This window comes from Haliotis cracherodii, unplaced genomic scaffold (genome assembly GCF_022045235.1).
Source record: "Haliotis cracherodii isolate W230 unplaced genomic scaffold, xgHalCrac1.p SCAF_4, whole genome shotgun sequence".
NCBI classification, from domain to species: domain Eukaryota; kingdom Metazoa; phylum Mollusca; class Gastropoda; order Lepetellida; family Haliotidae; genus Haliotis; species Haliotis cracherodii.
Genome location: NW_027266297.1, coordinates 4921801 through 4933717, shown reverse-complemented (window position 1 = coordinate 4933717; position 11917 = coordinate 4921801). Strand labels below are relative to the sequence as shown.

Here is an 11917-nt window from a genome sequence, read left to right as displayed (position 1 = left end):
AATGAGCATTTGATTTTCACATTAGATGAAATGAGTGAAATTGTTAGACAATTAAATCTGTATTTGTTTCTTTTCTTTTCTTTCTTTTTTTAAATATCGCGTGGTTTTCCATCACGTTTTCATGTATTTTTTAAGGAAGAGAATTTATGGATGTCAACTTATCTATGATGAGGAACACAACGTTTCAGAGTATATGCTTACCCCTAGGCAGAGAGCTTGTATATATATATGTTCACATAAGAACAACAAAAGTAAATTAAGATAACAAAAGGTGGAAACTTAACAAGGGAAGCCAACAGTTATTCTTACGTGTATATATATATGTGCTCTCTGCCTCATATAATTCATTCACCCGATGAAGGAGTAAGCATATACTCCGAAACGTTGTTTTCCTCATAATAAATAAGTTGACATCCATAAATTCTCTTCCTTATGTGTATCACTTCTAAACGCTTTTCAAAGACAAGTATCTGGATACGTAGGGACATGTATCAATTATGCTAAAATATGTATCCAGAAAGGATCCGACCTGTGACATATTGAAGCATTAGGATAAATTTGTTTAAATTTAAAAGACCCGAATAAAGTCTAGCCGGTGTTTGCATGGAGTCGCGAGCCACGTGCTCAGCGAAAACGAGGTTGTTGGTATATATTCTACTTCCGGTATGAGATGAGCTACGGGACGAGACAAAAGGCTGTTGGTGTTATTTGTATGTCTGTGTTTTGCCGACCGGTTTTCAGCATGATAACAGATTTCTAGCACCCGCACCCGCCTGGATATGCATATGTTGTGACTAACACTAGGTCAATAACAGTAGCTGACGATTGAACGTCCGAGGTAAACACTTTGACATTTCTTCCCGAATATTTATACTTTCAAAAACAACAGTTGCTGTCACCAGAAGTCGTTTAGCTGGAGGTCAATCGATTTCCAATGTACGTTCAATAACAATGACAGTGACATTTTCATAAATTAAGATAAATTATTGTCATAATGTTGATAAATTACTCTACTGACAGCGAGCAACATCTGTGAATGGTGAGGTTATTTCTGAAAAAACCCACCTCCTTATAAGTAGGCCCCTATCATGATTTAGGCCTATTAAAAAACACGGGACATGTTTCAAACTTTGCATGGTTTGCTCAACGTTTGATACTAATATGTGTGTTTACAAATGTATTTTCATATTTATCTAACAGCATGCTGAATTAAGACTTGACATAATGTCAATATCATGTTTGAGTTGTCAGCACCATCACAGAGCCATGACAATGAGACAATGGTTCAAATTGCGCAGAACTAGGAGACTCCGAGTGATACCTTTTGTAGTGTGTTTATGTACTCACTATGCCAGAAAAAGATTATCAAACAACATTGTAAATTTGGTCTGAAAGAACACAAGCATCATCACGTTTTTTGGAAAGGGCACCTGCTAGATCTGTAATAATATTAGATTTGTTTCCTTTCATAGCCGATGTCATGATGGCACATCAATATGGCTATGTGCCATTCTGGAGCTTCTGGGCAAAATTGGTCCACCTAGGTTGAATATTCATGAAAGGCTTAGGAAGATCTGGTGCCATTTTCCAATGCCATATTTGAAAATGAGACATTGCCTCTGTGTAATTAGGTACTTGTAGCTACTAGATTCACATACAATAGATTCTTATACACAGTAAACTACAGTTATAATGAACATGCTTATAACGAACTGACCGATATAACAAACTTATTGTTAGTCCTGGCCATTTGTTGTACATATGCTGTATATATTCTTATAACCAACTACGGTTTTAACAAACTAAAATTAGTGTTCCCTTTGAGTTCGTTATAACCGTAGTTTACTGTACGTCATAATCCCTGAGTCAGCAGACTAATGAAGTGAAGTCTTTGAAAGGCATTTAGAAGTGATACACATAAGGAAGAGAATATATGGATGTCAACTTCTTTATTATGAGGAACACAATGTTCCAGATGAATGCTTACTTCTTCAATGTGTTCTTCATAATAAAGAAATTGACATCCATATACTCTCTTCCTGATGAAGTGTGGTTTGAAAGACAGTCCAACTTGCTAGGAGTAGGAGTGAGTCAATGACAATTGGGCCGAGTCTAGTCCCTCTTTAACATGTGATCAAGTGACCACAGCATCTTGTGACTAGACGATACTGTGAAGGTCATTGCATCATGTCAATGGACGGCTGTCGACCCACTGTTTCTCTGTCACGGTCACACTTCCTCCTTATTAACATGATCAATGATGTGCTATTTGAATGTTCCAAATTTAGAACATGGTTGAGTGATGTTCAGATGATTGATGATATTCTATCAATCTTGATAACCATTGATTGGTCAGTTACCCTATACCAATGCAATAATCGATTGTTAGTATCCATGATCAACAGAAATTAATGTTAAATGTTTATTAAAAACATTCAAACTTTCTGTTAATCTGTGAATAATTACTCATAATAAACACACTGATCTGCTGACCAAAAATCTTTATTTGTGGAAAGAGTTTGTGAAATAATACAAGCATTTTTGAGTTTATTAAATAGCTGCTTTAAATCCAATTTTGGGAACATAGCAAAAATAATCAATCTATTCTATAGGAACATAACTGATTTTATCAAATCAACACCAATTCTGACTTTCACAGTCTCCAATATAAAATTCCCCTATATGCAGTGATTCATAATAGTTCAGTTGAGTGTCATCTAAATTCCTCTTGAGAAGTCCAAAATGTTTTCTTCCTTTTGATTCAAGTATTGTATGTACATAAGAATAGATGACATCATAGGTATCATGACTCGTTACAGCCCTACGTAGGCGTAAAAAAAATAAAAGAATTGGTTCTCAGGCAATGACTTTTGAAAATATAGTATGGGCAGGTGGTGTTTTATTTTGTTTGGCTTCTTCAAACTAGTACCGGTATGTAACCTAATAAACAGTTGTGTACCATCAACGTCCCTACATTAACAAGCACACTCCTATTGCCACCATGACCATAACACGAGATACACAGTAAAGTAATGCACATGTAAAGGGAAGTAACTGTATGTTATATTGGATTGCATTGTTTTTAAGTATTAGGATTATTTTATATTTTTGAAAATGGAAATATAAACGAAACATGTGGCAGACTTAATGTTGATGTGCACGCTGCCTGAGAACCAAGATTATTATTTTTTTAGCCTCACTAAGTATGACACATACCCACACCTAAAGACACGATATAGGGCCTTAGTCCCCCAGCAATAGCAATAGGCACTAGTCCTAAAGCTCTTGCCAAACTGCCCAGTTGAGGTATCGCGAGGATGATTAGAAGTGTTATCTTTATGTTATCATAAGGAATATCAGGGTTAGAAACTAACAGCTTTCGTCCACTAGTCCTTAAAATGATAACATATAGCAAAATCCTTAAAAAGGACCAATTTCTACTAGTCCTATGATACCTTACCATTGGGCAGTTTGTCAAGGACTACAGGACTAGTGCCAATGTCTAACGCTGAATATTGGACTAATCATGTTAATTTTTGTCTCTGAGTCCCTGTCATCATTCGCAACCCTGAGAACTCGCCTTTCTCTGTCAGGCTCGTTTGCTGGAGTTGGATATCGCCATGTGTTACATAACATACCACAGTATGTGCCCTGATGTGGTATATTTTTCAACTATTTGTTTAGCTGACCTAGCCAGAGGTGACATTATGAAACATGACACTAAGTTCAGGAATATTGCTTTTGATTTCATGAGACAACACAACACTTTCAACTCAGTAATCTGTTAACTAATGAATACCGTTGTCAGTCCTTGCCATATGTCAAGGTCATGTCAAAGGTCAGATACCAGTAACTTGAGAGAGGTTGCTTATCTCTGGCATGTATGTTTTTTTCTACAATGACAACATTTTTTGGTACAAATTATTAGATTTTAGTGTGTGTTTTTTAAAAATTTTTTGCAACCCCAGTATTTATTCAGAAAATATTTGAATATCACTGATGAAAGTGACTTTTGTTATTAGTGGCTGTCTGTGTACACATTTCAAACGGTTGACTACATATCCACGTGAGCTACAGTGCTGTGGCACTATTTTCATTCAAGGCAAATACCCGGTAGATGTTCCCAATATCTGTGTACTTAAGTCATCCTGAGCTTATCAACATGTGTGTTACCCGGTAACTGACACTAAATATCAGCTGTGGATTAATGTGTAGAGTTTTGCATGAACAAGGAAGCAGGAGAGTATGCACAAGTACAGTCGTTGTGCAAAGTTTCATCTGGAATATTGAGTGACAAAATTTGTATCTGTCTGTTTCTGTATAACGATCTAGAAACAGTAAAAAAAATCTTTAAATTTTTAATATATAGTATGTTTATAACTATTGACAGATTAGAAACTTTGATTTTTTATAAAAACTCATCTTAAATTAAAGTATTAGCTGTGCAAATCCTGTATATGAAGCCCTGACACTACAAACGTCATAAGGAGAACAAGGCAGGAGATTTAATTTTATGCATGTCAGGTAAAAATACCACACTGCCTGTACTTGAACAGTTTAAGCAGATACTCTTTCCTTTTGATCCACCCAACCTAAACAACTTCCTGCGAAATCAAGTAAGTAATACTAAGCATCACCAACCCAAGCTAATTCAGCAATTGCAAACATCCGAAAAACAAACATGTGATGATAAAAACATGCTAAAAAGTGTGTCATTGCATTTGAGTATGTGCTTGACGGCATGGTAACGACGAAGTCATACAGATCATATTGATAGTGTAGTCCTGCATGGCATGAAGTCAGAGTTATCTCCCTTTTGCCATATTTCCCTATTGAGATTTAGCATGATTAAGGAGGGGATCAAGGATGTGAACAGAAATTTTAAATTTGGGCTGGGTTGTGGACCATGGTTGACAATGGAGAATTGTGACTGTACGATATCATTAATCATACTGGCTTAGCTTATTGATTGGCAAATCGAGGGACTTTGCAAAAGCTAGCTACTTTTCCAGATTGCTATTTATCTGTCACTGCCATCATGCAAGTGTGTTTACAAAGTTTGTTTCACATCTAGTTAACATCTTTTACGAAGATACTATCTTATTCATGAGTTGTTTTCACTGTGTGTGGTGATGAGTAAAGAAGGATCATGCTAATCAGTGTTCGTGAGGTGCATGTATCGTTTATTGTCTCTCGAATGTCTGGATAAGGTAATTTAGCATCAAGATATACGGATGGATATGAATATGGGAACACTTAGTTATAGACGCATTAATGCTATTACTGGATTTGACGTAATAAGCGCCCAGGGTGCTCTCAAAATTAGAAAATTGGGGGCTCTTATTAGAATAGTATTTTGGTGGAAAAAACCCCATAAATTTTGTGGTTTATTCTGACAGCCTGAAATGTTTATATACGACAGATATATTTTTCCAGAATTTAATTGCACATAATTAAGGGTGCATATAACACACAAGTGCGTATTATACACGAATAAATAAGTCTTATATGTACATTGATCAATCGGAAGGGATGCTAATTGGGATGGTTCACTAGCCAATATATTAACAAATATCGCCGTGGGCGCTTATTACGTCGAATACGATACATACTATGCTATGTTCCCAGCCTGTCTACCAAATACGTGTTGGGAACACTGCACACAAACACATCTCAACATTTTATTCTGACATGTTGATTATGTATTTATTTTAAATATTCTGACTGGCTTATTCCCCAATATTTTTCATTATTCCCTTACTCATTTCCATCAGTATATCAACTCAAAAGTATAACGATATATCATTGTATCAATTAATAACAAAATTAGTATATGTATCATGTGTATAGGTATGAAAATTCTATCTGGGCACTAAGGTTGTTTTGTACAATGTCACGGTGGGGTAGCTTAAGTGTTCGCTCATCACGCTGAAGATCCGGGTTCGATTCCCGACATGGGTACAATGTGTTAAGCCCATTTCTGGTATCCCCCGCCGTGATAATGATGAAATATTGCTAAAAGCGGCGTAAAATCAAACTCACTTTCTCACTCCTTCCTTACCTGCGTTAAGATATTTAAGGGATTCTCTAACATCATCAGCTTTGCCCAAACGTTTAAGCTGCTGGAATTCACTGTGCATAGTCTGAGTCCTTTTTCCTGCCAGGACGAACATTTCTGATGATGTTCCTGGGTTGTCAGCATCATACTGATGTTCCCTGGGTTTGTCAGCATCATACTGATGTTCCTGGGTTTGTCAGCATCATACTGATGTTCCCTGGGTTTGTCAGCATCATACTGATGTTCCTGGGTTTGTCAGCATCGTACTGATGCTCCTGGTTTTGTCAGCATCGTACTGATGCTCCTGGGTTTGTCAGCATCATACTGATTTTCCTGGGTTTGTCAGCATCGTACTGATGCTCCTGGGTTTGTCAGCATCGTACTGATGCTCCTGGGTTTGTCAGCATCGTACTGATGTTCCTGGGTTTGTCAGCATCGTACTGATGTTCCTGGTTTTGTCAGCATCGTACTGATGTTCCTGGGTTTGTCAGCATCGTACTGATGTTCCTGGGTTTGTCAGCATCGTACTGATGCTCTTGGGTTTGTCAGCATCGTACTGATGTTCCTGGGTTTGTCAGCATCGTACTGATGTTCCTGGGTTTGTCAGCATCGTACTGATGTTCCTGGGTTTGTCAGCATCGTACTGATGTTCCTGGGTTTGTCAGCATCGTACTGATGTTCCTGGGTTTGTCAGCATCATACTGATGTTCCTGGGTTTGTCAGCATCGTACTGATGCTCCTGGGTTTGTCAGCATCATACTGATGTTCCTGGTTTTGTCAGCATCATACTGATGTTCCTGGCTTTGTCAGCATCATACTGATGTTCCTTGGTTTCACCAAATGTCTGCCATCCTTGTCTCTTTGGGCTGTTATGCCTGATTAAGCCGTGAAGCTGTGACTCGACCGACATTAACCCAACTCTAACTACATGCTTTAATGCTCACACCTCCAACAAATTGGTGATTGATATGTCACTACGGCCTACTCCATCTGCACAACGCCCCCATTGTAGTGATGCTTTGAGTATTGACTATCGCCAACAGTTGGTATGTAACTTGTTGCTAAGCCAGCATATAAATCCATAGTTGATAGTCAGATGTGGGAAACAGACGGGAAACAGACTCAAGTAATGAGATCATGAACAGGAAAAGTTCTTTTGTTTGTAATATTAATGCTGTATTAGACTGTAAAATAACTACATTTTTGGAGAAAACAACTAGTCCAGTGAATGATTGATTATATGTTTTGTAATCTGAGGGCTAATTATTTTATGCCAGAACATTCGGGAACTGATTATTTTTGTCATTTGACTTTTCAAGGAATGAGACAAACTCAAGGTACCTCAGGGCTGACAAATGCTACGACTGTCAGCATGGTCTAAGGCAATGTTAATGTAGGGAGGTTTGGGCAGATGTGCTGAGATTGCTTTGTGCAATGACAACTTCCTGATGAGTGTTTGAATTCAAGCCTGAAAGTAATAAGTTCCTTGTGAGAACACTAATGTTAAAAATTGAAAATGAATGTTTTTTTAATTTGAATAACACAGCAGTAAACATGGAGGACCCCAGGAAGCCCTTGTGACCACTGATGATAGTGGGTCATCCTACCCTGGCCATAGCGGCATGGATTCTTGTGACCACTGATGATAGTGGGTCATCCTACCCTGGCCATAGCGGCATGGATTCTTGTGACCACTGATGATAGTGGGTCATCCTACCCTGGCCATAGCGGCATGGATTCTTGTGACCACTGATGATAGTGTGTCATCCTACCCTGGCCATAGCGGCATGGATTCTTGTGACCACTGATGATAGTGTGTCATCCTACCCTGGCCATAGTGGCATGGATTCTTGTGACCACTGATGATAGTGTGTCATCCTACCCTGGCCATAGCGGCATGGATTCTTGTGACCACTGATGATAGTGTGTCATCCTACCCTGGCCATAGCGGCATGGATTCTTGTGACCACTGATGATAGTGTGTCATCCTACCCTGGCCATAGCGGCATGGATTCTAGTGACCACTGATGATAGTGTGTCATCCTACCCTGGCCATAGCGGCATGGATTCTTGTGACCACTGATGATAGTGTGTCATCCTACCCTGGCCATAGTGGCATGGATTCTTGTGACCACTGATGATAGTGTGTCATCCTACCTTGGCCATAGCAGCATGGATTCTTGCTCACTCTGTCAGCCTCTGGGTGACCTTGAGGCGGCTGTAGTACCATGTGAACCATATTGTACAATATCCATTTCACTGATAAACAGTCAACTTGGTGGTGAGGTACTTTTTGTGGTTTATGAGTACTGGTTCTCCCATCATGGCAAAGGCTCTAGTTCGATTCCACACAGGGGTACATTGTGTGAAGCCCATTTCTTTTAAAACTATCCTTCACACATCTTCAATTAGTACAATTATCCTGATTAGAACTGTTGGTGGTATCGACCATCAAGAGCTATGTTCATTCTATGTTTCACTGAATAGGACTTTATATAAAAGGAAATCATTGAATGGGTATTGATTAGAATTTCTATTTTAAGCAGTTGTTTCCCAGTCCACTTTCATCGGTCAGTCCCTGGGTAGTCTGGTAGACTAGAAGCCCCCCATGCAGAGACAGATCCCCTTCTCTGGGCCCTCGCACTATTTACTCAAGGAACTCCAGTCTTATCTACACCTCAGTCAATTACATATTGATACCAAGCTGCCATGTTTTGTTAGGACAGCCATAAAGTGCCACCGGGAAACGTGCTAACAAAACAATTTATTACGACTTCCTATGAGACTTGAATGGGCGATCTCTCATCCCTCAGCTGTGTACCTTGTGACTTAGATAGCTAAAGTGCTGTACAGTTGACAGGGAGAAGCAGCACGATTGTCATGGGTTGTATGGCGCGATTGTACACCAACACTCTTACTTCAAGTCTGTGGTCGAGGGTACATGTACTTGATGAACAGAGGCTGTTTTGACCATCATACGTGCACGCTGAGCACAAGATGCTTTGGATTAAGAAATTCCCTTCAATGTAAGTATGTGGCTTACAGTCTTGTGGAACTTGCAGTGTTTGAAATGAGGGAGAAGATATCAAAATATCACATGACTGTGTCCCAGAATTGGTGCCGATTTTCTGCTTTGTTCTTAACATTGTAATGTGAACGAAGACATTGTCTGTGTTTAACAAGGGTTATTAGTATATTACTTTCTTCTTTATTGATATGCATCATAAACTTGGACTTTTAGACAAAGATAGTGCTGTTTCATAATCGGAAGCAAAGGACGAGGTAGGATACAGACCCTTTTTTGCCCACGGAATCTGCATTATGTTAGAATTGAGTAAAATGTTTAGAGCATGCATGCATTGGAACCTCATTGCGTGACGTCAAAGCACTGCATGTCATTATAAATTGAATGTCTGTGCACATTTGAAATTAATGTAAAGACATGCAGATGCATGTTTTTATCCAAGTGCTAAAATAGCACACAAACATAAAGATGGGATGTTTTCTTATGTCCTTGAACCTTTTATCAACATGTGGTTAAAATCTGTTGGAATTTAATATGTTTTCCCAAATATTTTTTTCCAAATATGCCTCTAAAATGTGAATTTGGTGTGCAAGTAATAAGAACACTCGCTATCGCCCCCTCGCTTTCAGTTGGAAGGCGTTATTTAATCATCTACATACCTACCCCAGAAACGGTCAAAGACGCCAACTACTCACCAGTGAACAGACTTAACCATGTTCAGATGTCATCAAGTTTAAGTGCTCCGTCGAGAAGGTCAAGAACACAAGTGCCCCCTTAATTTCTGTCACTGACTAGTGCTAAGATCAGTATTACTCCTTTAAGATTGTTTATCTGTCAGCATGAGGAGACCATGTAGGATGTCAACACCCGCTATTTATTTGTTCAGGTTTTTCAAGTATGTTCTAGTGTGGGTTTCAAAATGCATAAAATGCACATTAGAAAGGTTTAATCGTTGTGTGTATTGCCTCTAGTTTAGTGTGTCAAGCAGGTTTATGCAAGCTGTCACATGAAGGCTTGCTGAGACAATGTTGCTAACTGCTGTTACAGGCTGGCTTGTAAGGTAATATTGGAATAATCTTTTGTCATGCTCAGGCAGGCGTGCTGTTATACTAATGGCAAGAATTAAGTGTAATTATTGGCATTCTGATGGTACAAATTTGGGAAATTACTGAAATGTTATAAACGTTTATTGATTTGATTTATTTTTAATTATGAAGTTTGAATGTCGTTAGATACATGTATTTGGGTTTGAGTGAGTGAGTGAGTATGGTTTTACGACGCTTTTAGCAATATTCCAGCAATATCACAGCAGGGGACACCAGAAAGAAATGGGCTTCACACATTGTACCCATGACAGGAATCGAACCCAGGTCTTCAGCATGACGAGCGAACGCTTTAACCACTAGGCTACCCGACCGCCCCATTTGGGTTTGAAGTACACAGTAGTTGATTGTAAACCTGGTAATCAGCATTGATCAGGGTAGTTTCATTTTCAATATAGTTAAGGTTGTTTCAAAAGTGATGGAAAAAAGTATGATTGATCTACACATTGGAAATAACAGTTTTTGCCATTTTTTTTAGATATAAAAGATTAAAAGATGTTTCAGCAGGAAAAGGGATACCAATCAGAAGAAAGCATTCTTCAGTGTCATGGTAGAATTGTTGACATGAGAGACTTTGTTCATAGTTAGTGATGTGAAGCTGCCCCATGGTAGATGTGTTAGGGTAGGTGGAAGTGTAGTGAGGATTCCAGTTTAGAATGGGTCAGTGAATGGTATTAATCTATGCTTGTAAGAGGCAACTAAATACAGTGTTTGTTTGTTTGTTTGTTTGTTGTTTAATGCCCCACACAGCAATATTCCACCAATATCACAGCGGTCTGTCAATAATCGAGTCTGGACAAACTACATTGAGTCAGAGTAGCTTGTTAGGTTGTATGTCATTGTACCCCGACTACAAGGGATTGCTGTTAAAAATGTCAATCATTAGTTTTGTGGCTCAGACCACTGCGACATGGCTAGTATATTGCTGACTGTTTTGGAAAGTGTTGTCATTCTATGCTCCATAGCCTGGTGCACATGTTCATATGGTTGTGTTTGTTTGTATGTTTGTCTAACGTCGCACTCAGCAATATTCTAGCTATGATGCCAGTCTGCAAATAATCAAGTCTGACAATTCAGTGATTGACATCATGAGCATCGATCCACGCAAATGGGATACAATGACATGCATCAACCAAGTCAGCGAACCTGACGAACAGATCCCGTTAGTTGCCTTTTCCGACAAGCATAGTCACCTCTTACGGCAAGCATGGGTCGCTGAAGACCTATACTTGTCTCTGTGTAATTAGGGTGATCTTTAACTGCATGGTTGATGTGTATCCTAAAACTTTTCATTTGAAAGGACTTGAATCATAATCACTTGGACTGCATCTTACCTGAGCTTAGTCAATCAGTTATCTCTCTGTTACAGACCAGTTCAATAGGTCTCTGGCTGAAAAAAACAATACAACACCAAAAAGTTATTTCTTAAAACATTGAATTCCTGCGTTTTGTGGCCTCTTTTATCACACATTCTTGTGTTTTACCTTGCTAATTCAGAACGTTTATCGACTGAAGTTTATTTTCTAGGCGTTGAATATCACCTGTAGGGATTTTATGGATGAAATATGCAGTTCTATATTGCTCACTGCACTAGATGGACTTACTACTATTGCTGGCCATGATATAACCCAACCTTGTGGAAGGACTGGATGTATTTGATAACATGAATGAAAATAGGATCGGTTTAGTTTCGTTACTATATGAAACATTGCGATTTTGTTTGATGGAAAA

General features: G+C 38.7%; 1 protein-coding gene across 5 annotated transcripts in view; it reads left to right on the top strand.

Moving 5' to 3' along the window:
* LOC139480518 (CAP-Gly domain-containing linker protein 3-like) overlaps positions 1-11917 on the top strand; it is a 51933-nt gene that overhangs the window by 3237 nt on the left and 36779 nt on the right. The window contains exon 1 of one of the 5 annotated variants that reach the window (XM_071263613.1): positions 641-710. The exons of 2 other annotated variants lie outside the window; for them this stretch is intronic. Coding sequence is in view for 1 of the 3 variants with exons in the window: in XM_071263611.1 (XP_071119712.1) it covers positions 9056-9084 (29 nt within the window). In the remaining 2 variants the exon portion in view is untranslated. Of the gene's footprint in view, positions 1-640; positions 839-9019; positions 9085-11917 lie in introns of those variants that run through there. 2 more of the 5 variants (XM_071263612.1, XM_071263611.1) reach the window with 2 other exon arrangements.